The 13,198-nt window shown below is 41.4% G+C and overlaps 1 protein-coding gene across 1 annotated transcript in view; it reads right to left on the bottom strand.

The window, feature by feature from the left end:
• The window catches only part of lig1 (ligase I, DNA, ATP-dependent), a 79,879-nt gene that overhangs the window by 51,378 nt on the left and 15,303 nt on the right, over nucleotides 1-13,198 (bottom strand). Inside the window, exons 8-14 of the mRNA XM_083991110.1 lie at nucleotides 11,753-11,839; nucleotides 7,068-7,124; nucleotides 2,874-2,932; nucleotides 1,362-1,475; nucleotides 894-1,060; nucleotides 413-489; nucleotides 111-202 (exon numbers count right to left, since the gene is read on the bottom strand). Of these exons, the coding sequence (XP_083847236.1) occupies nucleotides 111-202; nucleotides 413-489; nucleotides 894-1,060; nucleotides 1,362-1,475; nucleotides 2,874-2,932; nucleotides 7,068-7,124; nucleotides 11,753-11,839 (653 nt within the window). The remainder of the gene's footprint in view (nucleotides 1-110; nucleotides 203-412; nucleotides 490-893; nucleotides 1,061-1,361; nucleotides 1,476-2,873; nucleotides 2,933-7,067; nucleotides 7,125-11,752; nucleotides 11,840-13,198) is intronic.

Below are 13,198 nucleotides of genomic sequence, written 5' to 3'. Positions count from 1 at the left end.
GGTGTCCTTGAGTGTCCAGAAAGGCGCCTATAAATAAAATGTATTATTATTATTATTATTATTATTATTATTATTATTATTATTATTATTATTATTATTATTATTACTACCTTGTCCTGGTGGGGTCAGACACACAGCCTGGCTCAGCGCCGATAGGATGCTCTGCTCAGCGAGGCCGATCCTCAGCTTCCCGGCGAGAGACCTGTCAATCAAACAGCACCGAGACCCACCACAGTCAGCGCTGACACCTGCCGCCATGACAGCAGCAACACGCTCGCTCATTCACTCACACATGGAGGTAAGAAAACACTGCAAACATCTGCGTGGCTACACACATGCAGATGTGCATGCGTGCCTGCTGCCATCACACACACACACACACACACACACAGGCTCGACTGTGTTATTTTACCTGACGATGTAGCGGGCCTCGGAGAAGCGGCACGCCACAAAGAGGCCTTTGATGATGTCGATTTTCTTATTCATGGCCTGAGGCGGGCGAGAGGAAATTGAGATTCACAGAAGAGAAGCGAGAAGAGACAGAATGCAAAAAGACTGAGGTCACCAACGAGTACAGACTCCATGTTCAATCTAGAGCAGTGAAAATAAAAAAAATAAAAAAAGGGGGGAGAAAGAACGAACGAAAACAGAAACCCAGTGGCAGCGGGGAGGGAAGGAGACTAATTGCTGAGAGATTCCAGCCAGGTGACGACTTATTAAAAGCTGAGGAATTACCTCTGGTCCACAAATAAACTAATAACCCCCTGTTCGATACACAATCACATTAACATTTCCTGTCTGTTGCCTCCCTGACCCCAATACCGAGAGGTAAATAGAGTGAGAAACAATATTTTCTCGAGCTCCTCTAATGAAAATGTTTTTCTGCGTCTCACCGAGTTTCCACTCATGGCGGCAATTTCCTTCAATTTCCTGAACACGCCCCCTGCTGTCAGACTGGCCGGCTGGAACATCATCCGCTGGTTGCTACGGGAACTCTCGGCCACCAGGCCCAAATCTCCCTTCTCCTGCGCCTCCGCTTTGATTTTGTCCAATTGTCGCCCTGGAAACAAGAGCGAGGCGGTTAAAATCGCCGGCTGATGAGCAGAGAGAGAGAGAGAGGGAAGGGGTGGCACCAGCAGCAGTTAGGCTGGGAACGCACACAGGCAAGTGTTTGGGTGCAATGGAGTGGTTATGCATGTGTGTGTGTGTGTGTGTGTGTTTATTGTGTGTGTGTGTGTGTGTGTGTGTGTGTGTGTGTGTGTGTGTGTGTGTGTGTGTGTGTGTGTGTGTGTGTGTGTGTGTGTGTGTGTGTGTGTGTGTGTGTGTGTGTGTGTGTGTGTGTGTGTGAGGATGCCCATTACCAGTTGCTTGAGCAACAGCTTTCATCAGCACTGTCTCTCCGACGCCGAGCTCCATCCCCAGGTACGCGGGACCCAGCTGGTTCAAACACAGGTACACACAGCACAGCAGGTCATCTGGAAAAACAGCACAAATACACAAATAAACACACACACACACACAATATTATTACACAAAACAAACTGGGATTGCAAAAACACAAAGAAAGAGAGACGGAGAAACACAGACACAAGCAGGGTTCCCATTCTTCTCTTGAAATCGTTTTCCAGGACATTTTCAGCTGCTACAGTTTGACAGACATTAGTTTTTACGCCGTACACTGATTCATCGCCCGTCTCGTTCAAGCTTTGGAGAAGTGTTATTTTTGGCAATGGTACCTTATTTTGTAAATTTAATCAGTTTGTTTCTGTGTTTATGAAATAATCTCATTAACGCTAAGAAATAATGAAAAATGTATCATAGAACAGCACGAACATGTTTTGTTTTGGGGTTTTTTTGGAAACGAAATCCTAAGCAGGGTCTGAAAAAGTCAAATGTCATGATGTGATAAATCATTTTCCAGGACAACGAGGAGTTTTGGAAAGCGAAGTGTTTTCATACTACATTTACCATGAGCCTCTGCGTGAACGGTGAAATTCATGGACCGGCGCAATACAGCCGTCTTGCCAAGAATGTTTTCATTCATCAAGAATTAAAGTCGGAGGTTCGAAGACGACCAGATGCCGCCGTAGTTCCGACCATAAACGGCGATTCGGCGGCGTTATTCCCATGACTCGCTGGGCAGCGTCCGCGAAACCGAAAGTAAGGAAACACTGGTCCAGCACTTCCACCATTAATTAAAATAACAAAATAACGATAGAGACAAAACGATATATTTATCGAAAATGGAGCCATTAACAAGTGTGGTTAACGTAGATTCATCCACATTAACGTGAGACTTATTTATAACCAAATACAAACTCCTCGTTGTCCCTTTAAGCTTTTCCAGGATATTTGACATTGGTCAACCATTTTCCAGGTTTTCCAGGACACGTGGGAATGGGAACCCTGACAAGAATAGAGGCCTACAAAGTGACACGCAAATAAAAAACAGACACAAACAGGACACACTCTCAGTCTTGACACACACACTAACACACATCGACAGACAGAGACACAACCAAACACACAACCAAACACACACACACATATACAAAAACAGACAGAGAAAGAAAACACTCTCAAGATACCACTATACACAAAAACAGAAGCTCAGACACACACATACGCAATCACAAAACACACACAGAGCAACACATCAACACAAATACATCATCGGAATCCCACAGGTACTCACACACACACACTCATACACACTCACACACTCACATAGACACACATCAATGAACTGACTCATCCTCCCACTTTTATGTGCAACCTGGCTTCATCATCATCTCCTTGATAGAGTGGCTGGCAGCCAGATGCCTGTGTAGCTACATCAGCATGCATTATGGGAGAGATAAAACACCATTTACCTGGAGAGAGCAGCAGCACCGAGCGGAGCAGGTTCGACAGCGTCTCGATGTTTCTCAGCCTAGGAAATGACATTGGGATTGCTTTGAGACAAGGAAGACGAGTTAAACGAATTTTAAAGCCATTCTGTAAATACTGGGGGAGGCAGGAAATGAGATCTGTCTGGAAAGAGGTTTTAATCGGAAATGGAAGTTCAGGAAGGCAGACGAACAGTTCATTTGTGAAACGCTATACATCAATTGCGGTGGTGGGCGTCATTACCTCGACGTTTGTCATTTAATATCCTCAAAAGATAAAATAGACTGCGTGAAAAATGTCTTCTCGATTTCTTTGGCGAGAGCTGTCGTAAGTATCGAATGATCCTTTAAAAATCTATGTATCACACACACACACACACACACACACACACACACACACATCAGTGGCAGCTGGTCAATAGAGAGCGCTAGGCCGCTGCCCCGCCGCTCCCCTGCACCTTGAATAAAACTTTAAAGCCCCTGGAAACCCAAATCCACAAAAGCCTCCTAACTATGTATTTTAGGGCAGCGGTCCCCAACCTTTTTATCTCCACGGACCGGTCACCGGTGGAAAATTTTACCGCGGACCGGGGGGGGAGTACTATACCTTTAAATCTGAAATTACTGTAAATGAGTCAATATTGAATCGGATCGGATCGAATCGAATCGAGACCTTGTAAATCGGAATTGAATCGATTCAGTAACCCAGCCCCAACCAACCACCTGCTACAGTGGCAGTGTGTCTCAGAGAAACGCTGCCCACTGGGCCCAGCTATCAGAGTGAGTGGGGGGGGGTGTCGTTCTCTTCGGGGGGGGGGGGGGGGGGGTAGCGTAGCGTACGTTCTCCTGTTTACATTATATGTAGGCCTACTGTATAAACAGGACTACACGTTCACATAGCCTAGTTTTCTCTTACGTTTACGTTCTTTGTTACAACTCACCATAATATAGTATCACAATAATAATGTCAGTCATCCGGGGGTGACGTCTGTCATCTCGGGTCCTGTCTACTCTGTCATCTCGTTTTGCTGCTGAAGCTGCAGAAAACTCCGTTTCACAAACATAATATGTTTGTAATGGAAGCAGGTTTTCCGTGCTTTTGTGGCGATCTCAGGATATTCTGCTTAAATCCAGAACGCAGGGAGAGAAGTTTTCTGTGAAGTGATGAAGCGGCAGAGAGCCGGTCATGTATTACACACTGTGGAGCTTGGAGCATGTGAATCACCTGTTGCAATGAACCCGTAATTTAAACAGGACTCGTGCTTTTTCTTTTAGAACAGCTTTCTTCTTGTTGGAAGGCTGTCGTCTCATTATTGAGTTTTTCCCGGCCCGGCGACGTGTGTTTTTCACTCTTTTACGTTTGTGCCTGCCTGTCAATTGCGCAGCGCTGGAACGATGCACAAACGGAAGTGGCAACATTTTCAAAATAAAACGACCGGAAGTGTGAAATAGACGAAACAAACGATTTTCATTTCATCTTTCTGCGGCCCGGTACCAAATGATCCACGGACCGGTACCGGTCCGCGGCCCGGTGGTTGGGGACCACTGTTTTAGGGTCTTATGTGCATAATATTAAACATGTAAAAAATAATTAGAAATCAGTTTCCATCCAAATTCAAAATATTTGTCTTTTAAGTTTTTGTACATTTTTGAAATTGGGGTTGAACTGGTTTATCTCTGGGATTTATTAAGCAATAAATCCAAACCAATCATAAATCACCTCTACCTCGCTCCTGAATCAGAGCGTAATCTGTCCTGACAAGTGGCCTAAACAGCAACTGTTTTTAAACCAGGTTTTCTAATAGTTAGTTTCACTCAGACCTTCGTGGATGCTTAATGAGACACATGACTTTGATATAATATAAGCATTTTTACTATTTAAAAAGTCATGTTTCCAGAGGCTTTAAAACATAAAATAAAAATACTTTGAAAAGTCTATATCTTTTGAGTTAAAATGATGCAATAACATGTTCTACGTCGTCTAAATTACTGATTGGTCACGTGTTTCTTTCATAGACTCTCCTAAGTTTGTACATGGGCAGATGCTGCTCTGCAAGACAAGAGAGAGAAACTCACCCTCAAAGCTGAATGCAGCTCATCGATGGTGCGTTTCAGGTGTACCTTGAGGTCGGAATTTCTAACATCTAACGTCTACAAGTATAAACGTTGTATTTTCATTTCATTTTAGTAATCATCCATTTTTTCAGACTTCCGTGTTGGTTTTTCTACTGGAAAGCGCTCAACTTTTGGAGTCTTTCCATGTTTTTCCTTCTGTGCCAGTAAAAAAAGGGAACATTTTTTCAGACAAGTCTCAAACTTTTCGATTTATTTAAATTGAACAACTATTTGAAAATCATTGCCCATCCCTATTTAATACGATTATGAAATGAAATATGAAACTGTACTGAGGAGTTGCACTGTTAAACTTTTAGAGTGGTTCATGAATGTGCATAATGTAACTGCTTAACCTTTTTTAATGTAGCCCAAACATTAATATTTTCAATAATGCACCAGGTAAGAGAGTTCCATCTTTGTACAATTTGCAGCAATAGTTCTGTGAAAATCTCTTTAAAGCCCCGGTGTGTAACTTATTTGTCTTTTTATTAGCCAAAATCAAACATGTCTTTCATAAATCCGTATTTCACTGAAGTGGAATCACACCCGCATACAAATGAAAGCTTTCTGGTACCTCAGAATGAGTTGTTACAAGTCGTTACAAATACATAAGTGGGCGACGCACCGAACCGAGGCGGCCATGTTGCATCGTGACCGTAGGTAACCACGGAAACTGAGCGGAGCTGTGGGCTCGGCCTGTTAAAACTGTCACCACTGTGTAGTGTGAGGAAGGACGGAGGCACTGGTGTTGCATTCAGGTGCAGTCAGGCAGACGGCCGTCGGCAAACCAACCGGATGTCATTTTACTCCACCAGAGAAAGACAAAGGTAAAACAATACCACATCACCATGACAACATATTGTCAGGCCTGTATTGTTTTGCCTCGTGCTGGCGGACCACTTGTTTACATAGGCGCTTGTTTATCCTGTTACATGCAACGTCTGTTGTCTGTCTGACGTCTGCCTGATTTCACCTGAATGCAACATCAAGAATACGTTCAGATATGCAACCGCACCGCTAGATGGGGGGAATTCCTACGTACTATACCTTTAAATCTGAAATTACTGTAAATGAGTCAATATTGAATCGGATCGAATCAAATCGAAACCTTGTAAATCGGAATTGAATCAATTCAGTAAATCAGCAGTGATACCCAGCCCCAACCAACCACCTGCTACAGTGGCAGTGTGTCTCAGAGAAACGCTGCCCACTGGGCCCAGCTATCAGAGTGAACAGAGGTGAGATAGAAGCTGGGCCTAAACGTGTGTTGTTGGTCTTTTTTACAACGTTGCTTATCATAGTAGTGCTGTATTGTGCAGACATGTGGGGAACAAGCCTTAGAATTGGAACTATATAGTATAATAGTCTAGTTTTTGTTTTATTGGTTTGTTTTTTAAGACAATAGGAAGTCGTCGTTACCTTGTTATAACAGTTTCAGTGCAAAACATCTGGCAGAAGGCGGAAGACTCACACCAAAACTGTTAACAAGGTAACAACAACTTCCTATTGTCTAAAAAAAGTAAAATCAGTGGATATAATGAACTTTCACAACATACAGTAGTGCAGTTTTTATTTTTAAGTATGGTATAGCCCCCCCCCCCGGGGAAACCTACACCAGCTGCCACTGAAACACGTCTATTTCCTCCTTGTTGGTTTCTCCCATTTGTTTTTTTTTAGCTCATGTTGTAAAACAAGTCGTCAGCCACGTTGCCAGGGAACAAAAAGTGTGTTAAAATGTGTTTATTCCTAGAAACTGACCTATTTGTAAAAAAAAAAAGAGAGAGAAATTCTTCATCATGTTCCCTGCCGCCGCCGCCACTGCCCCCCCTTCACAAAATTAATCCAATTACCTACAGTAACTTTCCCTGGCTGCAACACACATCTCTAATTATACTCCAGATATTCCCAGCAGAAAGCCTCAGCGCTCACTTTGTGAAAGAAAAAAAAAAAAAAACCTTTGGTATATGTATATCCTTTGAATATTTAGCAAAATCGCCTTTTCCCAAATGGCATTTACCGCAGCGTGGGATAAAACACCTTTTCCCTCCATATGGAGCCTCTTACCTGCCAGAGTCCTCTTCAATCTTCTCAAAGGTGCGAGCCACAGCCAAGTACGGCACTCTGAAATAAAAAAAAAAAAAAAGAGAGTGAGTTAGTTTAAAAACAAGTGAAAGCAGCTGCACAACAAGTCGACGCATTTCATTTTTTAAACATTCACGGCGTCGGGGCTGAACTCGGAGCAGCGGACAATTAGCGCAACAGTAGAGCGAGCTTTGATTCTGCTGCGATCAAACCTCCGTGAAAAGCGCCGGCGAGTAGAACAAAGGTCAGAGCTGCCACGGTGGGAAAACGGTGTCCTCACAGCTCACTCCGACTTTTTGATGTGTAAAACATTAAAAAAAAAAGTCGATTAGCGCTCCATATGGTGGAGAGTTGGTCTATTTAAGAACAAAAGCCTCCTAGAGAGAGAGAGAGAACTGTAGAGCTTTGTTTAGACGCACTGTGAGATTTAAACACATTTTTTTTTAATATTCTGAAAACTTAAGTCGATATAATAATAATAATATATTAACCAGCATCCACATTTGTTGTTTTTTTAATTTCTCTTTGGAGCAGCAGATGTTTTGTTTTGTTCAGTTTTGTTTGCATAAAGACATTTTCTTGCAGCCAGAGTATTCAATTAATTATATAGTCAAGTGTTTTAAAGGGATAGTTCAACATTTTGGCAAATTGGCCCATTGCCATAATCCCTATAGTCATAGCAGTAGGTTCTTTACCTTTAATTGTCGGTGCAAGCTATTTTTAGAACAGCGGGGCAGAGCCGCGAGCTGCTCAGAGCTACGCTATGACAGAGTACTTTCGAGGCAAATGCAGAGACCGCTTGCTGAAAAACTGCCCCCGATGGGAACGCACATCAGAGTTGTTTTGCATGAATTTACATCTAAAACAACTCTGTCTGGTAACGTTGTGTTATTATCTCATAGCGTGGTGAATGTGCAGGTCACAACTTGTCCACCAGAGCGTTTTGCAGTTGTTGGATTGTGTATTTGATGAGTTTGATGAGGGAAACCAAGAAATCCCATAATGAGCCTCCGTAGCGTAGCTCTGAGCAGCTCACGGCTCTGCTCCGCCGTTCTAAAAACAGCTTGCACCGACAATTAAAGGTAACGAACCTACTGCTATGACTATAGGGATTATGGCAATGGGCCAATTTGCCAAGATGTTGAACTATCCCTTTAATTAATTGTAAAGTCAAGTGTTTTAAAGGCAACTTTGTGATTTTTTTTTTTTGTACACATGGTCGAGTCCGAGTCTGGTTTAAGCTGGTTCATGATTTTTCTGTCGTGGCCTTGATGTGAAATTCCACTACTTTTTCATGACTTTCCAAGTCTCGAGTCGGAGCGGTTCCCTGAGCTGAAGTTTTTATTTCTTAGCAGTGTCTTGATGTTAAACTCAAGGGGGCTGCTCGGAGAAAAAGAAAAAAAGAAAAATCTAAATAAAACATCTGACTGGGTCTTCTCACATCAGTGTGGCTCAGTTGGGGGGAAAAACAAAACACCACTAATAAATACAACGGCGACTTGTCACCACTGTTGCATCTCAAATCTTCTGTTTTGGTGGCTCGATTAGCTTTGGGCCTTTTCATCTTTATTTGACAGTCAGACCTTGAGGTGGTGTTGGTGGTGGCGAAAACAAACATGCTGCAATATTTCCCGTCCACACTGACATCTTAAGCTTTATAATTACCTTAATTGTCAAAATTAATGACAATCGATCGGACGACACCCTGTCAAAAAAGACGAGCTGTGACATCTGGATTCACTTTAGGATCTTAATCTCCTCTACAGGATGAGAAAGATTTAAAATTAACACCAATAAATAAACTTGTTTATCCTCCCACTGTCCACTTAGAGTCATTAATGTGTCAGAAACCTTTCCCTGGTTGACACCTTGTCACCCTGAGACAGAAACATGTTGTTTCCGTCCCGTCGGTGTGAACGGAGGTCGAACCTCTATCACACGTGAGATCATCATATACAACAGTAAAGACTTTACACGCATTGACCCTTTATGGAGAAAGTAAAAACACTTTTCCTCGCTCTCTCTCTTGTTTCTCCATTTTCTTTATTCTCTCATGTTGAGGTTGGATTCAGCTGTTGAGTAGCTTTTGGGGTTTTTTTCTCTCTTAAAATGAAAATCTTTTCTCTTGGAGACAGTTTGACAGCAGTAGTGATGTGTAAAGGAAGGTGTTTTGAAAAAGAATTACTCTCAGGAAGAAAATATTAAAAACAACTCCACATGATGGGTTGGATGGATTATTGTCATATTTTTTTTAATCTCATAATGAAAACAATGGAGTATTTTTTTGTTTTTTGTATCTAACGGTATTATCTTTTTAAAATGATGCTAGATTATCCCCCTAAAAAAGGTGATGAATTTTTCATTTTTCATTAATTATTGTTTCACACGTCCATGTTCTATGCAGCTTCTTTTATTTTGCTCCTTCTTGTTTTAAAAAATGGGAAATAAAACAAAAAGTAGAGTATTGAGGAAATGCTGCTTCAATGTCATGGCTGTCTGCGAAACTCTGACAATTATAAAAAAAAAAAAATTTTTTTGGAGGGAAAGATTTCTATAAAGCAGCACTTTCTAACGTCGTCACTCCAGCAGAAGACTTTAAACTTCATGATGTTCCTTTATATTCTGCTGCCAATGGGAATCCACAAAGACATTTTATTATTACTAATTCAAATTCAGTCTTCTGGTTCCCATTTCTGCATCTTACTGGTGAGATGAGTCGTAGAGTTCTCAATTTCAACCAGAGCTCGACTTGAGTAAGCCTGACGCGACGGGTCGGGTCGGTTTGGGCCGACTAATTAAGTTAATTGGGCGGTCGGGCTTGAATCATTTAATATGAACTCTGTGTATATAGTATATTTTTCATTATATATAACAACTTGCAACTGCCTAATGACACCTAATCTGTGTATGAGAGCGAGAGAGACAGAACTTCATCAGCACACATACATAGGGTATACAGTATAAATGTATATATACTTTTTATTTTATTTGTATATATTTGATTATGTGAGTTGTATTTGTTTTGATTCATTGATTCTTTGGCAACATAGTTCTCGTACCATATTCATGCCAACAAAGCAAATTTTAATTTGAGAGATTAAGAAAGAAAGAAAGAAAGAAAGAAAGAAAGAAAGAAAGAAAGAAAGAAAGAAAGAAAGAAAGAAAGAAAGAAAACCAAAAAGTTTTTATCTGTTAAGATTATTTCATTCATTATTCAATGTTATGTTGTTGAAGTTTGGTTATTAGTTTTTGATCAAGTGTTTGAGTTGGATTTGAAGTCTTGTCTGCTGTGTGTGTGTGTGTAAGGGGTGTTATCCCGATTCTTATATTGGAAGCCCAAGAAAGTACCAGAGAAGTCTTCAGTTAAAATGTTGTAGAATTTACGCAGGTCACAGATAAAGTACATCAGCGCTGGACTCAGAGCGACAGAGCTCTCATAGGATCTCTGCCAGGAGCGAGCCCTGATTTCAGGAAATTAGAGCTGTCCCGAATATCATATTTTGATAATCGAAGCTTCACGGACATAAAATCGATCAAAATCGAAGCTACGACGACCGGGGTGTGTGCGATCGTAGCAGAAATAATGAAAGTAATGGCAAACAAACACTGCATATCTCCAAAATCAGGCAGGTTTCCAGGATGCCAAGTAGCTTAATCATTTTAATGTAACAATTGCCGATGAGAACCGGTGTCAAAAAGGAAAAAAAAAAAACAATCGATCACGGTCTTCATGATCGATTACCATGGCAATGAACGAAGCTTCGAAGCTTTGATTTTTTGGGCCCTACAGGAAATGGTTCATATTTATCTTCTTGAGCTGGGCCTGCCCCGTACAGAGGTTGGATCTGACAGTAGGGCTATAATAATTAAGCAAGAAGAATATGCAAATTATAAAAATAAAGAATTCGATTCTGACTAAAGAAAATAATAATAAAACTAAAAACACGATGTGCTGAGCTGTTAAGTGTGAGCAAAGTTCGGTCAGCGGTCAGCTGCAGGAAAAGTGTTGACGGCTCATTAAATGCAGCGCTACATGATGCAAAATGGTTGCTCCCCCCCCCAGGCTGACGTTGAAGCCTGTTTTGGACATGATTGATTGGTTGACAAAAATTCTGGTCATTTTTGACCCCTAAATCGTTGTCCTGATGGTCACCCAGTGTTGGGGGGAGTAAAAAACGCGACTAAAATTAATGCAAGCAAACCGGAGTTACACCATGGCCAGAGTTCGGCTATCTGAGGTGAGTGACTACATGCAAAAACACAAAGTTTATACTGTTTATACTCTACACTATATGAGTTCAGTGGTGTCTCGTAAGGATTCCAGTCATGTACCAGAGATATTTGATTGTTTTTTGAGTGTTTGTTGTGGTTGAAAAAATTGCCCCCATGGGTTAGCGCCGGGTAGCCATGGTGTAACTCCGGTTTGCATGCATCAATTTTAGTCGTGCTTTTTGCTCCCCCCAACACTGGGTGACCATCAGGACAATGATTTAGGGGTAAAAAATGACCGGAATTCTCCTTTAAGTGATTAAAGATACTGTATTTGAGCCGGGGAAGCCAGACTGCTGAGGCGCACAGGGGTATCATTTCGGCTTTGGGTTGAATCTTTGGGCTCGTTGAGATCTTTAATGAGTAGGGCGAGTAAAGAGTAAGGTGGCTCCACTTACTTCTGGCCTTGCTTCCAGCAGGCGTGGTCCACGGGGTGATATCCCGGCCTGGACGGATTGTAGTCTGTTGGTCCGGAACTGGGCTCGCTGTAGGGGAAAAAAAAAAAAAACTAGAACGACGACAATGAGGAGAAAACAGAGCAAATTAGTCTCCAACCGAACGGCGGTGACAGCTGTTACACTCGCTGCAGCTGACTCACAACTCTTTGTAGACAGAAAGTCGTGCACACCATTATCATAACAATGAGATAGTCTGAAATGGAATGAGTGTTTCTGAAGATGTTTTTGAAAGTTGTGGTTGAACTAACAGCGAAGTTCATCCTGAAAGAAGAATACCACTTCTTATTAGGAAAAAGTTCAACGCACTTAGAGGGTGCAATTCCCACTTCACCAATGTTATATAGTTAATTATTCTTGCAAAAACACTCATTAGATAGTCGTATTTGAGTGAAGTAGCGTGCACAATATGTTAAGTGTTTCTTTTGCTCACCGGAGAAGCAGAGTCAAACTAAATATCATTTTCTGAATTCATTACGAGGAGCTGTGAACTCTCCTTTTCATGCCATGCCTATCACTCCTACACTGTCGCACACTGAGGCACTGATAAAAAAATAAATAGTTAGGAGGATGAAAAATGCATTTCCTCTCTTCTGGAGCTAAAAATAGCTTTGTGGATGGAATAGTTAACATGACCTCAAAATGACAAAGCAGTAATACACTGCTGCTGCTGCTGCTGCTGCTGCTTTATTCACGTGTAATGAAAGCACTGCACACACCAAAAGCATTATGGTGATGCTAATAATTCATGCATACTACAGTTGGCTGCCTTAAAGCACATATAGAGTATATAGTACTGTATACGTCTGCAGAGGCTGCTCCCTTTTTTAACAAGAGCAAATCAACTCAACATTGCATCTGCAGTCACACAGTGACAGGCCCAGTGGTTCCCAACCTTTTACAACTCACTTCAAAACTTTTTTAAAAACTGTTTGCAGCCCACATCCAGCACTTTTTATTTTAATGATAACAATTGTAAACTTTCAGGACTGAGCTACAACTGGAGGGAACTTACCGTTGTTGTGTTTTTGTCTGTAGTGACTTGTTTGTTCACCAACTGTGTCTTGACTCTTTCGTTTTTGTTTTAATTTTTGAAATGTTTTTAAATCTAAAAGAGTTGAAAAGAGGAATCTTGCACATTGTGTAACTTCTACAAGTTTTGGCGACGTTTCGGTTGTATGACCCTCTTCTTAATGCACTGCACTTTAAAGTTGTATTTATTTCATGCTTGTGGTTTTGTATGTACAGTATACAGTATATGTGTACGTGTGCTTTTACTTGAACTGCTCGGTGTGCTCTTGTGCTCTTTTTGCCCCTTGGGGATATATAAAGTTTTTTGAATTGAACTGAATTAAATTGAATTGAAAAGTCGCCAAAATTAAATGTTAA

Source organism: Trachurus trachurus (genome assembly GCF_905171665.1).
Source record: "Trachurus trachurus genome assembly, chromosome: 17".
In the NCBI taxonomy this organism is placed as follows: Eukaryota; Metazoa; Chordata; class Actinopteri; order Carangiformes; family Carangidae; genus Trachurus; species Trachurus trachurus.
Note: the sequence above shows the minus strand (reverse complement) of the source record. Positions and strands in the feature narration are given on the sequence as shown.